The sequence below is a fragment of the Tenrec ecaudatus genome, chromosome 2, assembly GCF_050624435.1.
Source record: "Tenrec ecaudatus isolate mTenEca1 chromosome 2, mTenEca1.hap1, whole genome shotgun sequence".
NCBI lineage: Eukaryota > Metazoa > Chordata > Mammalia > Afrosoricida > Tenrecidae > Tenrec > Tenrec ecaudatus.
Genome location: NC_134531.1, coordinates 31,455,255 through 31,475,367, shown reverse-complemented (window position 1 = coordinate 31,475,367; position 20,113 = coordinate 31,455,255). Strand labels below are relative to the sequence as shown.

Below are 20,113 nucleotides of genomic sequence, written 5' to 3'. Positions count from 1 at the left end.
ACAGAAAACTAACTAAAGTAGATATCAATGGGAAATTAACATATTGGACCATATGACCCAGAAGGCAACCCAGATGTAGAAGTATCTAAAGTAAAACAAACCCAGGAGACTAAAAATAGAGAAGCAGATATAGCTATTTATACATGAAGATAATTACAGCATAAAAAGAAGGCATAAAAGGTATTGTAGACCTTTCCTCTGATATTTTAATGCTTCCACCCTGCCCCTGACCCCTCCCCCCCCAACTATCATGATCCCAATTCTACCTTACAAATCCGGCTAGACCAGAGCATGTACACTGGTCCAGATAGGAACTGGAAACACAGGGAATCCAGGACAGATGATCCCTTCAGCACCAGTGGTGAGTGGCGATGCCGGGAGGGTGCAGTCAAGAGGGGGAACCAATTACAAGGATCTACATATGACCCCCTCCCGGGGGGACGGACAACAGAAAAGTGGGTGAAGAGAGACAGCAGACAGTGCTAAGACATGACAAAATAATAATAATTTATAAGTTATCAAGAGTTCATGGGGGGGGGCAGAGAGGAAGGGGGAAAATGAGAAGCTGATAACAAGGGCTCATGTAAAAAGCAAATGTGTTAAGAATGATGACAGCAACAAATGTACTTGATACAATGGGTGAACATATGGATTGTGATAACAGTTGTACGAGTCGCCAATAGAAAGTTATAATAAAAGAGAGAAAAGGTATTATAGAACTTCTAAATGGAGAGGACATCAAATTAAAATCCTCCAGATTTTAAGATAAACAAACATTTAAACTTTCAAATAAATCAATAAATTATAAGGGAACCTCAAAGAAAAATTTATACATCATCAAATCAAAATATAAAAGAGAAAATAGAACCTTTTAATGAATTTTATTTTAAGAAGATGAGATTTATAGAAATTAAATTGCAATAGCAACAAAGAAAATTATAAGAAAACCCACAAATAAAGTTAACTCAGCACCAAAAAAATGTGAAATAAAGAAACCAGCAGTACCACAAATAAACACATAGCAAAATTATAGTAATAAGTTAATAACTATCAGTAATTACACTGAATATAAATATTTTAAATGCACCAGTCAAGAAATGGAGTAGCAGAATGGATAAGAAAACAGGGCTCATAGATATGTTATCTATAAGAAATACACCTTAAACACAAATAGACTAAAAATAGGATTTTAAATTTATATTATCAAGTTATTGGCAATTTTTAAAAGAACAGAAATGGAAACATTAATTTCTGATAAAATAGACTTTAAGGTATTAGGCAAAATCCAACACCCACGCCTTATGAAAATATTCAACAAAATAGGAATATAAGGGAAATTCTTCAACATAATTAACAGCATAAACAGAAAACCAACAACCATCATTCATTAATCTGAATAGAGAAAATCTGAAAGTATGCCTCTGGGAAAAAGATCCAGTTTAAATTTGTTCTAGTGTTGTTGTTTTTTCTGCTTTCTTTTCAACTGAATTTGTTTTACTTTGTCATTGTTGTTGTTTCTTTTCTTATTTTGTATGTTTCTCCGTACATGGAATCCAATATATGTAAATCTATAAAGACAGTGACTGGATTGATGTAATGGTTCCTTGGGGATGTAGCAGGGGAGGGGGGAGAGGGAGGTAGTGGGGAGCTAATGACAAGGAGTACAAGAAAGTAGAAAATGTCTACTTTGTGGTGATGATTATATAGCTGTTCTGAGTATGACTGAATTATTTCATTATATAATATGTGGATTATATACCAATAAAACTTTTATACACAAATACTATGCTGGAAGGCTTAACCAGAGCTTTAGACAATAACGGAAAATTGAAGCATCCAAATTGGCAATGAAAATATAAAATTGTCTATTTGCAGATGGTAAGATCCTATACACAGAAAACCACAGAGGCTCAGTAATAAAATTACTGAAACTAATAAAAAGATCCAGGAAATTGGCAGGCTACAAGATAATCATATGGAAATCAGTCGGATATCTTAATGCTAACAAGAAAATTCTGAAAAATAAATCAGGGAAGTATTTCTTTCTGTGTATATAAATAGGGTGGCTATTAAGTCTGACACAGCAACATCACATATACTACTACATCACTGCAAGGTGTTTGTGAAAGGTAAAACAGTGGGTAGAGTGAAATGGAATATTTGGGCACAGTCTTGATTTTTCTATAAGTCAAAATCTGATATAAAATAGAGAAACAATGGACATCCTTTATGCTGCGAAGTCATGAAACTTTCTCGATTATATTGCTGGTGAAGAATACTGAACATCCACAGGCTGTCAAAAGAACAAACAAATGTGTCTCAGAAGAGGTACAGCCAGAATGCTCCTTAGAGATAAGGCTGGTGAGACTTTGTCTCACATCCATGGACATGTGGTCAGGAGAAGCCAATCCTTGTCGAAGGACCTCATGCTCAGTAAATTAGAGGGACAGCAAAAAAGAGGGAGACCTGGACAAGACAGAGTGACACAGTGGCTGAGACAGTGGACTCAAAGGGTAAAAACCGTTGGCACATGGCTGAGTGATGTTTTGTTCTTTGGTATATAGCATCGCTCTGAATCAGGACTAACTTGAGAGCACCCAACAGCAACCATATTAGACAATGCAGACGAACCTTCCTCATGCCGCGACCCTTTAATGCAGTTCCTCGTGTGGTGGTGACGCCCCAACCATAACATTATTTTCGTTGCTACTTCATAACGGTAATTTTGCTACTGTGATGAATCGGGCAAATGCCCCTAGGGGACACAGTGGAATGCTCCTAGCGTTTCCAAAGCAGTACACTTCAGGGACGCATCCTTCTCCTGTTTAGTGGCTGGTAGATTGGAACCCATGACTTTTCTGGTAGCAGCCAAATGCTGAGCCCACTGAATCTGCTAGTGACAAGTAGGATAGAGAAAGCAATTTTTCTGTAGTTGTTTTAGGAGCAAGCGAAACAGATTCATTCAGCTTTTCTGTGCTTCTTTTTAAATGCCATGGAGAAGCTGGTTTGCATTCAGAGTGAATATCCTCTCTACCATCACGACAAAGCCAACTCACAGTGACCCTGTAGGGCAGGGTAGAGCTGCCCCAGGGGTGTTCCAAGACTGTAACCCTACGAGAGTAGAAAACCTCATCTTTCTTCCCCAGAGTGGCTGGTGATTTTGAACCGCTGACCTTGAGGCTAGCAGCCCTATGTGTCATCCATTACACCGTCAGGGCTCTTGGAGTAAAGATAGTACAGAAACCCGTAGTCAGGAAGCTGGTCGTGGCAAAGAGTGTACACCTTGAGATAACTGTAACTCTCAGCACCAGTTGTTTTCAGTTTCCCTCAAGTCGCCTCAGATTCGTGATGACCCCTCAAATAAAGGAATGACACATTGCCTGGTCCTGCACCATCTTCCAGATCATAAGTGGGATGCTCTAGTCCATTTTTCCAGTCCAATCATCATGCATTTTCTCGTACCTTCCACTCAAAGAAGCCCATCTTCCAGCACTATCCCAGACAATAGTCTGGCTAACTTTTGAAATTAGTCTTATTGAGATATAATGAACACATCATACTATTGGATTGTTCAATCATATTAAGAAATTAAGAAAGGCTGTTCAATTATCACCATAAACAACTGTGGAACATTTTCTTCCCTCTTGTACCCATTGGTGCTGACTTCTCATCTCCCCCACCCTGCCCTTTCTTGCCCCTAGGTCATTACTGTCTGCATAAGTTTTGGCTCCCCCATTTAGAAAACCATATGAAACAAGAACAAAGAACAGAAATTTAAAAAAAGGACCCAGCAATAGTGATCATATAAAACAGTGAAAGACCTCAATCTGAAGAAAAGCAACTGATATTAAAAATTTTAGGACAAAATAGAAAGTGGGTCCAAAAGGAGATATAATGGCAAAGTGCTACGTTCCAGTCTAAGTACAGTTGCTAAGAACCTCTTTACGATTCTCTTTGGCTGATATTGGGGTCTTTCACATTCTTAGTCTGTGGGCAGTGGGCATTCACGGGGACTTCACTGGCTAAGGCTTGGAAGTAGACCTCTACATCTGCCTTTCTAGTTTGCTTTGACTCTGGAAGTTCTGCTGAAACCTGCCCACCTAGGTGGCCTTGCTGGAAATTGAAGTCTCTGGGTCAGAATATATATATTCTGACCAAAACTGCTTTCAACATCATCTCAACAAGCAATCCAGCACAATAGAACAAACTGGCCTGAGTGTGGCCTGAAGGAGTAACTGAGATCTAACAAAACCATGCCAGAAATGAAAAGCCTCGTTTCCACCTGGGCTAGCCGCACAGTACTGTGGCTCTTGGCCTCTGGGGGTCATGGAAGTGAGAGAAAAGCAAGGCCTCATTTCCTCACCCTACGTGAGTGGCCCCTGGCAAGGAGGGTCTGCTTCTACCCCTGAGGGCATCAGCACGTCAATGACGTCATCACGCCTGGAGTCGGGCAGCAGCTTCACTTTCTCTCTTTAACCCTCAGGACAGGTCCATGAGCAGGTTTTACATATGAGCCCCACCCTGCTGATGAGCTCCAAGGAAGGAAGCTCTACTCATAAACACAGGAGGTCGCATGAGTCAAAAAGTTCCGGATAATGGTTTTGTTTTCATTTGGGTGCAAGAAGTCCCTGGGTAGTGCAAATGACTAAGCCACCGTGTTGCTAATTGAAAAGTTAAAGGTTCAAATCCACCCATGGGCACTTCAGAAGAAAAGCCTGGTTGGTGATCTCCTAGTAAATATCAGTCAGTTAGTTAAAACCCTATATGGAGCACAGATCTACGTGGACACATACGGGCCACCACACAAGTGAAGTATGAATCAATCTCATGGCAACCGGTAGGCAGTACTATCTGGATAGGAGGGAAGCTGGGTACAGTGATTGGTGACTGTCGTGTGTATGTGTGTGTGTATGTGTGTGTTTGCACTTCAAGTAAGACATCTCTTTTACATTGCAATTCATTCCACATATGCATAAAGCCTACAAGTATATTACTCAGATAAAAGTTTTGTGAAATAATACATATGCTAAAAACTTTGGCATGACCTATTCAGTTTCATCCATAGGTTTCAGTATAACCCATTCTATTATATATAGATATATATATATATATATATATATACCATATGCTGACCAAAGTTCAATAAACTAATTTTAATAGTCCGTCATGGGAGCCACCTGACGATTGCAAAGTCCTGGGCCTTGATTTGTGGCTGAGTGCTGGGCTCTGCTCACCCCCAGACACAGCTCTGGGCATCACTGAGACACCGTATCTTTTACTGTAGATTCCGTCTCAGGAAATCACACATTTCTAAAATGGCGTTTGCAGAAAGCAAATCTGTCTTCGTAACTCAAATTAGCGACCCTTCCCCACAACCCCGGGCAGACATTGGAAGGAGAGGTACCGTAGGAAGAACTGTTGAAGAGCTCGATGTTGAAGAAGGCGTAGTCTCCGCGGGTCATGCCGTGCCGGTGTGCCGCCAGCATGATGCTCCGGATGGTGTCACTGCTCCCACACATGATCACAACTGGGGAGAAAGAGCAAACAGCACACATGAAACAGCACTTCACGGTGGACAGAGGAGCAACAGGGTGTTTATAGAGCCCCACACATATGAGAGGTCTTCATAACGTTCAAGGAAAATGGGCACTATGAAAAAATCTATGCCTAGATTTTGAAATTTTTTGCAAAAAAAAAAAACCCTCACTATCCCAATAAAAATGTATGAATGGGATCCAGCTGAAGGCACTAAGAAAGCAAGGCAAACACTTAAAAAGAGCTCCTATCAGAGCAACCTGAGTGCTGATAAAATTGGAGCAAGAACAGCATCAAATGTATGGTGATGCTTGGGTGGAAGAATGGCCAAATCATTGTTGCTTTACAAAAAGTTTGTGGGAACAATGTTCTAAAGAAATCAACTGTTTGCAGATGGCATTTTAAGCAAGGACAAGATGATGTTAAAAATGAAGCCTGCACCGGCAGGTCATCCACATCAATTTGCCCTAATGAGGCAATAGCCAGCACCATACCTGTCGCTCCGTTTACACCATTTGTTCTCAATTGTCCAGTTGACAGACTGAAAAATTAAAGCTGAGCATATTTCCCTTTGATGCTTGCCAAAACTATTGCATCCAGGGGAGCTGCATACAACAGGGGAATTTTCTATGGAAATGTTAAACATTGTGATCAAGATACTAAAGCAGTTCTTGGAAGAACTGTAACAGAAGATGAAACATCGCTTTAAACGTAAGAGCGTGAAAATAAAGTACCATCAAAGCTGACAGTCAAGAGAAAAGGTTGTGCAACAATTTTGGAGGGATGCTGAAGGCATTTTGTGCCTGGACTTCCTGGAGGACAAAGAATGGTTTTAGAAAGTTATACAACACTTTAGCAAGAATACGTCACCAGAGAGTCTTTCACCACCAGGACAATGGTCCTGCTCATTCTTCTCATCAAGCATAGGCAAGTTTTCTAGACTTTCTATGGGAAATCATTAGGCATCCAGTTAATGGTGTAAAAAAGACTCCATTGACATGGTTCAATGCCCAAGAGTCTCGATTCTTTAGGGATGGACTAAATGTCTGGTATCGGCACTTGCAAATGTATCTTGGCTTTGGTAGACTTATACTGAGAAATAGACTTTATATTTTTTATTTGTATCTCCTCATTTCATTTTCCTATGAACTTTTTTAAGTCACTTCAGATCTCCTCGAAAATTATTTTGTTACATGCCTTACACTCAATATCTAATATAATGATCCCATGTAGCAGAGTAGAACTGCCCATACATATGGCTCTCTAGGCTATAATCTTTATGGGAGCGATCACCAGGCCTTTCTTCCATGAACCAAGTAGGTGGGTTGGAACTTCCTGTTTTACTATTAACAGGTGAGCACTTAACCCTTTGGGCACCAACAATCTCTATTTATTCATTGTTGTTGCTGATAGGTGCTATCAATTTAATTCTGATTCTAGAGAGTCTATGCACAGGAGCAGTAAACACTGCCGAGGCCATCAAACAACGTTCTGCAGCTATTCTGAAAGTTTTCCATGGTTAATTTTTCAGAAGTGGAGCACCTCTTGATTCCTCCCAGTCTATTCGTCTGAAAGCTCTATTGAAACGCATACCCCATTGGTGACCCAAGTGGTATTAAAATACCAGTGATATAGCTTCCAGCAACACACAAGCTACATCAGTATGACAAACTGGCAGATGAGTAGTAGATTTATGCATAACTTTCTAAGAGAGAAACGTAGTGGGCATTCACAGTGGTGTGATGAAAATTAACATCGCCCAACCATGGGACAAACTGACTCAAGAGTATGACTGAGGATCAACAATGCCTCTGTAGCTCACCCACCTGAAGAGGAAGTAGCAACAAATCAAAACTGGGAGATTGCCTGTAAGATAATAGGTCTATTTTAAAATGTACTGTGTAAAAATATCACAGTCATGACAAACCAAGGCTGGTGGAAGAAACGTTCAGCACAAAATGAAATCAAAGGGACAGAAAAATTAAATGAAATGTGTGATCCTGGATTGGACACTGGACTTTAAGAAAAAGTTGCTCTGAGGGGAATTACTGGCGAAGGTGAGATCACAGTACCGTGTGTGGGGTTGAAGTTCTTATTTTTCATCATTGTACTGTGGTTCTGTAAATGAACGTCCTTGTTCTTAGAAAACACACGTTGCAGTTAGGGGTCAAGGGGCATGATGCTGGCAACTTACTCTCAAATATTTTATGAAAATATAGTAATATCTGAGTGTGCACATAACTATAACTCAGATATATTTATGTGTGGGGGAAGAGAGGTGAGAAAGGGAAGGGCAGCTGAGAGGAGGGAAGAGGAGGTTGAAAATTGTAAATATAGCCAAAATGGAAGGTAAAAATGGTAAAGTGTAGCCAAATAGGGACAATCTGTCTGAAGGCTATATATGTTTAAAAGTACGGATACAAGCTGCAGCTTGGTAAGGAGTGATGTTTTACTTTTTGTCTCTTTCCCAAGTTTTAAATTATTTCAAAACACATTTTGTTTTTTTTTAAAAAAAGGCTCGGAGCACAACTTGAAAACTGTAATCAATATCACAGAATTGTGCACGTAGAAATTGTCAAAGGGGCGTGTCTGTATGAAACCACGCCCTCTGCCGTGGAGGCGTGGCCACCCTGTCGGGAGAGAATGGCCTCATTGGGTTTCCGAGGCTGTCAGTCTCTCGATAGCAGCACCCCCTAGTATCTTTCTCTGTTGTCACGGCTGGTGGAGTCAAATCAGAAATTTAAGTTTTTAAAAAATATGTCAAAAAAAATCATCGGTTTTGCCCAATAGATGACAGTGGCAAGTGTCTACTACTTTCCATAGTTAATAGCATGATACATCCGTTTTCCAGAATAAAAGAGAAACTGAGTGATTTTAGGGAAGAAATTCATCCGGTGAGTGCTAAAACCTTCTGATGCCTGCGACATGGTTTTCAGGCTGTTTCAGCATATATAGGAAACAGGGAGGTGTCCCCCACTGCCCATGTCCCGTCAGTGCTATAGAAGCAGGCGGATGGATTTGAGAGGCAGTAAGTCAAATAACCCCTGTTGACTGTATGGTTAAAGCGACAATGGCTGGCTTTTCAAACCCACCCACCGCTCCGAGGGAGAAGGATGTGGCAGCTAGCAGCCTCAGAAACCGGGTGAGTTCCCTATCTGCTCAACAGAAACCAAACCAGCTCACTGCTGTGGAGTCGAGGCTGACTCATAGTAACCCGACAGGGCAGGGTGGCACTGCCCCTGTGAGTTTCTGAGACTGTAGCTGTTGATTAAAGTAGGTCTTGTCTTTCTCCAGTAGGGCACAGAGGGTGGTTTTGAACTGCTGACCTTAAGGTTCACAGACCAACTCATAACCACCACTCCACAATGCTCCTGTATCTGCCCAACAGCAACGGGGTAAGCCGCTCCAGAACACGGTTGCCTGCCCATGAAAAGGCACAGGCTGGAGGGAAGCAGGGATTTGGCCCACGATCCGGTTCACTAGAGCACTGTTGTGTTGACGGCTAAACTATTCATGCGTATGTCTAGCCATGGCGGGGTAACAGTGACCGCTGCATGCGCTATGGAAGGACAGACCCTGAGGGGCCTGGGTGCTGTAACAGCATCGTCCCGCCTTGTGCCAGTACCTGGGATGTGTAGTTCTTTGTGAAAGCATGGGTGCTGAAAGACGGAAAACAAACTCCAGGCTGTGCCAGAGCTGCTTTGGCAACGTGCATGGAGGGCTCGGCTCCTGTCGGTATTAGTTTACTGCGCCTGCTATTTTGGAGTGTTGGGTCATGGGTTTGACATTTCTTACTACGAAAGGGCTCCGTGTACAGAGTAAAAGCTCTGCAGAAGAAATCTGGGAAACAATACAAACGCCCCGGGAATCTCGGAGAGTTGGTGTTGTTTGTGTCTAGAAGGATCAGTTCTTGTTGATCAGCCCCAAGATGCCTGAGTACTGCGGTTCTCAACCTGTGGGTCGCAACCACCCTTTCACATCGGAAAACACATAAATATTTCACAATGTATAATTACATATCATTTTGTGATTAATCAGGATGCTTTAATTATGTTTATGTTCAATTTGTAACAATGAAAATACATCCTGCATATCAGATATTTAATTTATGATTCATAACAGTAGCAAAATTACAGATAAGAAGTAGCAATGAAAATAATTTTATGGTTGGAGGTCACCACAACATGAAGAACTGTATGAAAGGGTCGCGGCATGAGGAAGGTTGAGAAGCTTCGCAAGAAAGCTTAAGAACAAACTCTTTATTACCAAGGCCTCAGCTTCAACTCTAACCCCCTTAAATGGGGAGGGGGGAAAAGGCAAAGACCAAGGTTGGAGATGTTTGAAGAGCAAAATTTCCGAACGTGGAATCACCGGAAGAGACTTATTCTGGCTCTACTTTCTATTCCTGGCCAATCTCCTTTTTAGAATCCCCTTCACTACTGCCAAAAACCCTTGATGGGCTGCTTCTTCATTGTATGTTAGTACCGTCTACACTGAGCCAGCATGGCCCAGGCAGTTCTTCCTCTCTCTGAGCAGACTCGTTTCCAACCTCATTATTTTGTGTTAACCATGTGGCTTAGCTCTCAGAAGAAACCCTTACTCCCAAGTTCACAGATGTTAGTTGGTCTTCATTAAGTAAATCCCACCCATAATGGACAGTACCATCTACTTTCGGTTTCAATGGGTGTGAGCATTTTGAGACACTTAGAAAAGCAATCAGAGTGCAAAGTTTTTAAATGTTCCCCCAACCTTTCATGTCTGGCTTGTTCTTACCTAATTGAATGGCAAGTACTGTCAACAATGTACCTTCCTATGTTTTTTTTTTCAATCGTTTTATTGGGGACTTTTACAACTCATATCACAATCCATCCATCGTGTCAAGCACATTTGTGCATTTGTTGCCATCATCATTTTCAAAACATTTGCTTTCTACTTGAGCCCTTGGTATCAGCTCCTCATTTTTTCCCCTCACTCCCCGACCCTCCCTTCCTCAATGAGCCATTGATAATTTATAAATTATTATTTTTTGTTACCTTTATGGAAGATGGTGGACCCACCCAAGACTATGGGCCACCAAGTTAGGAAAGAAACTCACTCTTGTTGTTTAATTTTCAGTCAAAATTAGACAGATCAATATGAGGTACAGTAATAGTAAAGAGGTAAACACACCTTCAAATAGTCCATCTAAAGATTAAAAGGTCCGCAGTTACCCAAGGTCAAGTTCAGAAGGAAAGGGCAATAGAAAACAGGAAACACGGGGAAGATGTGGGGTGAGTGACAGCGAGAATTTCCATCAATTCACTGATTGAGAGGTGTATGGATCTCACAAATTGTATGAATCCTTGAATGTGAAATTGATGATCTGCTCTGTAAACCTTCACCCAATTCACAAGAGGTTTTGGTCTTTCTTAACATTCCCCAGCCTTTCATAATTGCCTCATTCACCCCTGATTCAACAGCAAGTATTCCACGTCTCCAGCCTCTCCAGGTGGTGCATCCGCTCCAACTTCCAGGGTCAGATTGAAAATTGGGTGCCTCTAACACCCACCGCTCCTGCTGACACCTCGGCCAGCTCTCACCTCTTCCTGAGGCCCCTGGCTTGGTGGCGAGTTCTGAATTACCAGAAACTTTTGGAGAACAGCTAGAAGAGGGCTACATTTTGAGATACTCCATGAGTATCTCCACCCTACTGTCCGCATAGGCATGTCACTCTAGGTGCAAAGTTTACAAAAAATGGTAGCAGCGCAGTACACTTAGAAAAGAGACAAACTCAAGCAGCTCCTGAAGAAGGCTAACTCTAGAAAACAAACGCCTGATCCATCTGTAAGTATGTAGACAACCGCGCAAGGTTGGTTGGTTCACTGGTTGAATAGGTTGAAGCATTTAGAAAAACAAATAGGGTAAGGCAAGAAAGGAAATTGATCACCATGATGCTCCACTGTGGCAAGCGTTTCAAAGCTGGTATTATCATGTTAGTATTAGATAGGAGCCTGGGTGGTCGGGGGTCAGCCTGAGTGGGTTCCGTGTTAGGCTGCTAACAGAAAAGGTTTGCAGAGATCGCGAAGGAGCACACCGGATACATATTGAGCTAGTCAAAAACTTCTGATACAATGAAGGAAAAAGGGAGGAGAGTTTGCATTTTGCATAGGTGCTTAATAGGCAGTGAATGAGAACTTAACAAAAGAAGAAATAAACTCTGGAATAAAACATTTATTCTCTGAAAGGGCCCAATACTTAGCAAATAATAAGAAGGCATGTCAGTTAGGGATATCAAACACTGAACCATGTATAAGAGTTGGAAATGATTACCTCTGAGAAATGGAGAGCGATCGAGAAACTGGAATTTTTTTTGTCCCAAGACTTGCATTGTTTTCTTGATTTCAAACTATGTATTTGTATAAATAACTTTGGTACACATAAAATCTGAATTCTAAATAAACGAAAGTTTCTGTCTGGCTATTTCCACACATACTTAGCAGTAGGTATCAAAAAAGAGATATTAGGCCTTATTTTTGTTGTTCACAAAGCTTTCTCTATTCCAAAGACTTTTCCAAATTTCTACACTCCAGCCTAAATGATCCTGTGTTTCTCCTGCTCTGTGTGAGTTATGTTGGCCTCATCATGAGTTCATTGCTTGAAAAATTCAGTTGATCAACTACAGGGTCATTTACCCCAGACAAATTCTAAAAATAAATGATTCTTGCCCTCATTAGATACTGTTATCTCTCTGACTGTTGTGTAAGTCCAGTTTAATGACACATGAATAACTAATGAGCTAAAGCTACAGCTCATGTGAAACTTGTGTGTGGAGTACCTCCAGGTCTCCGTTCCTTCCTTCTTATAAAGTGTATAGACTAAATAATTATATTCTTCATCTTGACTTTTCTTCCTTGAAGAAATATTTATTTTTAAGTTGCCTTTTTTTTTAAAAAAAACCCTATATTTTATCTTACATGTTGGCAGTGGTTGATTATATAAACAGATTAGTTTGTTTTAAGAGCATCGTTTCATCCAAAATGACAGCAGTTCAAAACCACCTGCAGGTCCACAGGAGGAAGATGAGGCTTTCTACTACTATAAAGATTAACAGGCTTGAAAACCCACGGGTCCAGTTGTACTCTGCTCTATAGGGTCTCTTGTGTGTGGCTTATCTGAATTCAAAATAAATAAATGACTACATGGCAGTGAGTTGGGATATATTGATCTAAACCTTGGGAAATAGAGCCTGGTGGTGCTGTGAGGTAAGCATTCGACTGCAACCCTCAAGGTTGTGGGTTCAAACCCACCAGCAGCTCCGAGGGAGGCAGTTGAAACTATGTGTGTTCTCATAAAGATCTACATCCTTAAGAATCCACACAGGGTCACTGTAAGCCAGCGTCAGCTCAACGCCAGCAGGTTTACACCTTGGGTATTTGAGCCCTAGTTGCACAGCGGTGGAGCCCTCAGCTGCTAAATGGAAGGTCAGAGGTTCAAGTCTACAGCCACCACAGGAGAAAGATTCCACAGTCTGCTTCCTTAGAAAATTACACGTAGATTGAGCCTCTGGTTAATTCTCTCTGACCACAGCGGAGGGATGTGAAGAGCCTTTCTATCAGAGAGCATCGTGAAGTCAACTACTGCAGATGCAGGTAGGTTAAAATGTACTATCTTATCATTTGAGCTCCCTTTGGACCCATTTAAGTTGTTTCTGTTTTTAAAAAATGAAGAGCAAATACATTTGGATTAAGTTTCCGATGAATCCCCTTTGGTGACAGAGACTAGAGATGTGAGTAGTCTTGCTTTTCACACAGTGCAATGGAAAGTGGATTTACTGTAGATGCAGTTTGACTCATTTTAAATTTGTTCTGGTTTTTACATATTGTCTGCTTCCTTTCGGTTGAGGTTTTTCTCTGTTGTTTTGTTATTGTTAATTTTGTTTGTTTAGTTGGTTCTTTTGTATGTTTTTCTGTATATGGAATCAAGGATAGGCAAATTTATACAACAGTAACTGGATTAATGGCACCGCAGGGTAGGTTGGGAAACAATGGGCAGCCAATAACAGTGCGGATAAAAAAGAGAAATTGTTCTAAACCTGATTGTTGTTGACTCTCTTTAATGACCACTATTGAATTGTTATGAAATGGGAATTATATGTCCAAAAAGAGGTTAAAAAAGTATGGCCATGGGAACCCTACATCCTACTCTGTCACATGGGATCACTGAATGGCTTAAAATTGACTGGGAAGGGATGCAAAATATACATACGTGCTCATGAATATTAACAACTACAATACACCTCCTGTGCACTTCGTATGCATCTGGCAGGCTTTTCAGAGACTTCCCTGGGTTCGCCCATTTAACCTTCCCAGCATTCCAAAGCTGTGGGTGCGGCCACTTCACTGGGAGGAGACTGCAGTTCATAGTTTAGAGCCTCTCTCTTCAGTACATGAATTGCTTGCTCCGGTGAGGGTGGTTCCATGTGCTTGCAACTGCCCTGAGAGTTGGGTTATCAGGCAATTAAGACATTTCAGTGGTTTAAAAAGAAAAAGCACTGCTTGGGGGATAGACTATTTTGTTTCATAATTCTGAACTTCTGCCAAGTCACTGTTGGACATGTAGCTTAGCGTAAACCTTCTAACTTGTAAGACACACAGATCAGCTGAACAAACGTTCACCACTACATCCAAACTTTGAAAAACGGGAAATTAAAGAGACTTGAGAACATCTACAGGCTTTGGGAATTCAAAATGCTCCTTGTCCTCATTAGCAGTAGCAACAGCCTCGGCGGCAGCCAAGCCCTCTAAAGTCCCAGCATTCCGCTAGAGCACCGTCACCTTCCAAGGCCCTGACTGTAGCCACCGCTGTGAGGGGTCCGGTACGTGGGCTCTGGGCTCTGGGCTGAGTGATCCCCTTGGCCACGAGCCGCGGGCCACGCGCGCGGGAGTCGTCCCCCGGAACGGTCAGGCCGCGGAAGCCCTGGCGCGTGGGCAAGCCGCGGACCTCGCCGCAGCTTTACACATCCCGACCCCCAGCTCGGACTCCTAAGTTAAGGAACCGGTTCTAGGGACAGAGTACCTCCAATTCTGCAGGGGCTGCGGTGAACTGGGGGCGGGGGAGCGGAGGGGCAGGGCTCTTCACGGGGCGTGGCGACTCGGCAGGCGCTGGACACGAATGGCCTTTTCCCTCATTAGTGACGCCAAGCCCAAGTCGGCCCCGCCTCCTAGGCTGGCAGGGATTCGCCGAGCGCGCAGACAGCGTCCAACTCCCAGTATCAACCCGTCGTACCTCTGTTCTCTAAGCAGTGCGTCCCCGCCGAGTTCCGATGGGCAAATTCGGGGGAGGGGCGGGGGCAGCACCCATCATCACCCCTGCTGGCACTGGACTGACTCTCACCTGTTCCCCCTAGGCGAGCGCTCAGGCGCCGGGTCGTGCCACGCTGCGCACCCGCGAGGGAGCGGAGCCGCGGAAGCCCTGCTGCATTGGTCCCGAGGGCGAGCAAAAGGCCAGGGGGGGGGGGGGCGGCTCATCCCCATACTGAGGGCTCCCGCAGCCCCGCAGCTCCTGCAGCCCCAGCCGTGCCCGCTGGGACCCGGTTCCTCGCCGAGCAAGGGTGTCGGCGCGCTTTCCCACGGTCTACTCCGCAACCAAACGCGCCGCGCCAGGGACGGGTGAGGAAGGGAGAGTTCCCGCGGTTATGTGGCCCGACCCCGCCACCCCGGACACCCCTTCTCTCGCTCCAGGTAGTCGCAGGCACCAGCCTTCGCCTTGAGCTCTTGTTCAGGGGAAAAACTTGAGGGGCCAATGGAAAGCGGATCATCTCCGCTTCCCGGCGCGCGCTCCGGAAAAGCTGGAGCCAGGGAAGCGGTGTCGCCTGGCTCCAGACACAGCAAGGCATTTGGGGTGAAAGCACTAAAGCTCATTTCCAAGGGACTAGAGAGGTCACGTAGAAGAAGGAGACAAGCCCCATCGCGAGACTTAAAACGAAGCCAGGGGTCAGGGGAAAGAGAGCTGAGAACAGGGGGACTGCGGCTAGCAAAGTATCCCGCACCCGGGCTGCAGTGCGTCCCCGCGACTCCCGCACTAGCGGGATCGCGCGCCAGCCAGGGCCTGCGGAGTAAGTTCTGGTGGCCGCCCGCTCCGTGTCCCTGGTTGGAGCTCGAGATCCGCAAAGGCAAAGGCAGGAAGAAAACACCCAGGTGTTTTGACCACACCTGTTGGTCCCAGGAGAGCCAGAACCACAGACTCCTACGTCCCTCCCGCAGGCTCCACCACCTCCCGGGGCCCTCCAGCGTGCTCCCTGGACTGCGATGGGGGACCCTCCACGGGCATCTCAGCCAGAAAATGTGCAAGCCGGGAAATAAACGAGCGCCCCGGGTCAGGTCGGGTCGGGGCGTGGGCGCCGCGGGAGTCCGTGGGCCCTGGAGAAAGGGGTGAGGGATTGCGGGGAGCCGCCACCGGGAGTCCAGGGCTGGCGACGGGGCCTGGAGCGCACGGGTGCTCACCTCGCTCGGTAGACTGAACGTAGCGCACGATATCTTCCACGTCCAAGTCTTTGGTCTCGTCGAAATTGTAGGCGGACGTGTGCAAGCCCTCCTCCTGGAACACCTCGTGGACCCCCTCGAGGGTGAAGTAGCAGTTCCGCTCCAGCTTGTCGTCGCTGTAGACCAGCGTGGCGCGGCTCCACTGGTGGTGGCGGAACAAGGCGAGCATCATCTCGCCCATCTTGGCATAGGCGGGAGCCACACGCGTGAGGTGCGAGTACTCTGTGTCCTTTTGCTGGAAGCCGGCGGCCAGCGCCCCGGCCGACAACATGGGCAGGTTCCAGTGCGACGCCAGCCGGGCCACGGGAGCCGCCGCGTACTCGCACACGGGCCCCAGGAGCAGATCGGGCTTGGCCCCCCGCGCCGCGATCACTCGGTCCACCAGGCTGAAGAGCGCGCGGTTGCCGCAGTCCGAGTCCTCGTAGGCCACCTGGAAGCGGGTGCCGGGTGGCAGCAGCCGCCGCCCGGTCCCGTTGCCCTCCACGCTGCGGAGCGCGTACTCGATGGCCGGTCGCACCCGGGCCAGGGAGAACAGGTACGAGTCGTCCTGAGGCAGCAGCACCAGCACCTCGATGTTCTGCGGGAGCAGTTCCTCTCCCTCCCGGCGCCCGGAGCCCGGGCCCGGGTCCGCGCCCCCGCCGTTCCGGCCGCTCGCCCCGCCAGCCAGCACCGCCCAGCGCAGCCAGACGCACGCGGAGAAAGTGAGCACCCGCAGGGAAGGCATGGTGCCGCGGCCTCCGACTCGCCCCGGGCCCCTCACCCTCCCCGCTGCGCCCCTCCCCAAGCTTCGCTCCGAGGTCCCTGTGCCCCCTTGGGCGCTTGCGGAGCACAGAGCTCCCCCCTTTGCGAACTCGCCAAGCGATGGAGAGGACGAGTCCTTCTCTGCAGTGTCAGTAGTTGGAAAAAAAGAAGAAAAAGTTGACTGGGAGGAAGCCTACACTGGCCTCATTTCTTTATCTATACAACTTATCATAAAGATCTCTATTCGCTCTCCCTGGACGTATACTATTTTGCTTAGAGGTGGCTTCGTATTTGGGCGTGCTGAGATTGCTTTGGAAAGCGTATTTAGAAAAGAAAAGAGAAAAAAAGTTAGACTTGTCCAAGTGCTTGGAATTGACGGTGCATCTCCCTCGCGTTTGATCTCATTGATTCGTGCCGGTTCCTGGATCCCTAACCCGCGTTTAAATAGCGTGGCAGCCGAGGAGCGTGTTGCCACACATGGCGCGCCGCGGCCGTGCCTGTATTTCCAGCGGGTGGGGTGTTGGGGGTGGGGGCTCGGCTGGGGGAGCCTCTCATTAACATTCTTACATCAGGGCTCCTCCCCGCACCCCTACCCTTCCCACCCCACCCCCGTCCTGACGCCGGGCTCCCCCGCCGCCCAGGCCTTTTCCTTAAAGCCGCAGCCGCACACGTAGGCCCCCGGGGGGAGCCCGCCCCCACCCCGCAATCCCCCTCCCCCACTGCCCCTCACCAGAGAGCTCCCAGTCTGAAGAAGGGACATGTGTAGAGAGTAAAGAAATGCTGTCCTCCAACCCACGCGCCGTGCAATCCCCCGCAGGATCGTGGTTCTAGACGTTGGTGGTTTCGGTGCAAAATCAAGGGTCGGTCCGGCTGGCTTTCACCTCTTTCCAGCTCCTGGCGCGCCGACTCCGGGCAGGTTCTCCCCTCCCCCCCTCCGAGTAGAGTCCAAGGCTTCCGAGCGGCCGCCTAGCTCAACGACCTGGAACGCCCCGCCCCTCCCCCTGCCCTCGCCCGGGGTGGCGCGGTGGCGCTCTGGATGGGCAGCGGACAAGGGTCTGGGGGTCGTCGCGCGCACACTCTCCTGCTCATTTCCAACAGGAAAGAGAAACTTGTTCCCAAAGGCGTGACCGGGAGAGAGCGGTCCGGCTTCAGGAGGCATTCCCCGCCCCCGCCCCCACCGTCCCACTCCAAGCATCACTGCGGGGGGAGCGGGGGACCCTGCTTACTAAACCAGGTAAATAAATAAAGGGACCGTCTCCCCCAAAACGTTCTTCCGAGGATCGAGTGTGAGAGGGCGCCGCTGGGTTCCAAGCCCGGCGTTGCCGTGCGCCCTCCGCTTCCGGCTCCTGGGAGCGCGAGCCGCGTGCCCCGTGCCAGGGACAGTTGCGGCCGGGCCGCCGTCCCAGCGGCAGGAGACCCGGAGGCGAGCGGTCGTGGGAAAGCCGGCGGCCCGAGCGGCCCCCGGAGCGCGCGGGACGCGGGACACCCCGAGGCCATCGGCCGCGTGAGCGCGCTGCCTTGGGCGGAAGAATGGGGACTCCGACGTCCCGCAAAGTCAAAGAGATTCAAAGCATTTGGAGCTGTGCTTTCTCTGGACTGGCCTCCGGCGTCCGCGTTTCAAATCGTCTGAGACCAACGCCCTCTTTCGGCAGAAACGAACAGCCTTCTGGTCGCCTTTCAGCGACCGGGTGCCCCTCCCGGCCCTGCGTTTCTTTGCTTGCAGAGACCCTGAAGCGCTGGCGCCTCTCCTTTGTGACCCTGAGAAAGCCCTTTAGGGGGGTGTGCGGGGATATGGCGGCCTCACGCATCAGCGCTCGCCGCCTGGCATCTCGGTGGGGGCACCCTAAGTGTAATTCTGGGGAGCGCTTCCTCCTGGATCTCGTAGGTTTCAGCTCCTACGCCGTACTTCCTGTGGCGTGTACCCTGTAAACCGAGACTGGTGGGCGCTGCGAGGTCTCACTCGTGGCCACTCCACGCGTGCACAGGAGAACGACCCCAATGGGTTTGCAAGAGTGGCAAGCAGTCGCCAGGCGTGTTTTCCGTGGCACTCGGGGGTGAATTTGAACCGCCAGGCTTTCCACTAGTCCTGAAGCACCTAACCTTTCGTGACACCCAGTTTCTAACACCTGCCAGGCCTTTGACTGAATGAGAGCTGCTACGCATCTTATCGTGAGAGACGGGTCCCTGGAGCAGGACATCACGCGTGGTAGAGAACAGCGAGAAATAGCAAGGAAGGGCCTGGACAAGAGGGGTTCACACAGTGACGGCTGCATTGTGAGGGTGGAGACGTGTTTCACTTGGTGGTGCTTCGTGCCAGTCGTTATGAAGCAGAACCCACCTGGTGGCATCTAACAGCAACGCACAAACAATGGCAAAGAAGCATCTGTTTACAGTGTAATCCGAAAAGCAGGAAGATCCACAGCTTATTACAAGCAGGGTAGAGTCCTTCATGAACCTTTAGAGGGGAGCAGGCTTTCAGGGGATCCTAGATTTTGAAAGAGAAGAACGGCTAAATCCCCAATCCCAGAAGTCTGAGTGAGTGGATTTCAAATCCAGTTGCCAGGAGACATGAAGGAACACGGGGTATGCCCTGTGTCTAGGACTTCAGCCAAAGGCGATAGGATTCTGCAGTGGGTCGTGTGGGGTTATGTGGAGAGGCTGGGGTTTCAATGGCACGGAGCCTCCGCTCCCAGGCACTGCCCAGCCTCGCCAGAGGGTTAGAATAAGACCATGCGTTCACGTTTGTGAGCTGACCACAACCTCTTGGTGACCTTTGAGTGGGAGCTCAAGAGCGCCGGCAAGGTATAGCGGTGGAAGCAGAGACCCCAAAGAGACAGCAAAGGGGGCGACGCCAACCCTCAAAAACTCCCATTTAAATGTCCAAGAAGCATAATTAGGGTCGTGTAAAAATGCTTTTCAAACGAAGATAAGTACAAATGATAGGAAGATCCACCAAGCAATATCAGCATGTAATGCTATGGGGCTTATTGACTTGGATTTCTCCCAGCCAGCTGGCAGTCTGTGTAGATATTCTGGAGTTCCACACCCTGAAATTTGGGGAAAACCTTAGAAGACCGCCTCGCTTTGCAGATTAAGAATTGAGGCCCGAAGAGTATAAGTAACATGTCTAAATACCTCTTCATTTCCTGAAACATTTTTAAATGGAACTTGATTCCAAATGGAAACCTCTAGTGCCTTTGGTGGCTAACCATAAGGTCAGCAATTCAAATCCACCAGCCACTTCTGCTTCCTTAAAAGATTGACAGCCTCAGGACCTCAAGTGGGCAGTTCTGCTCTGTCTTAAGAGGATGGCATTG

At 47.1% G+C, this 20,113-nt stretch overlaps 1 protein-coding gene across 2 annotated transcripts in view; it reads right to left on the bottom strand.

Annotated features, from left to right (window-relative positions):
• Nucleotides 1–17,325, bottom strand: part of NPR3 (natriuretic peptide receptor 3) — an 89,620-nt gene extending 72,295 nt beyond the window's left edge. For both annotated transcript variants that reach the window (XM_075540906.1, XM_075540907.1), the window contains exons 1-2: nt 16,017–17,325; nt 5,405–5,527 (exon numbers count right to left, since the gene is read on the bottom strand). In XM_075540906.1, coding sequence (XP_075397021.1) covers nt 5,405–5,527; nt 16,017–16,779 — 886 coding nt within the window. In that variant the 5' untranslated portion in view covers nt 16,780–17,325. The remainder of the gene's footprint in view (nt 1–5,404; nt 5,528–16,016) is intronic.
• Nucleotides 17,326–20,113: the final 2,788 nt, after the last annotated feature.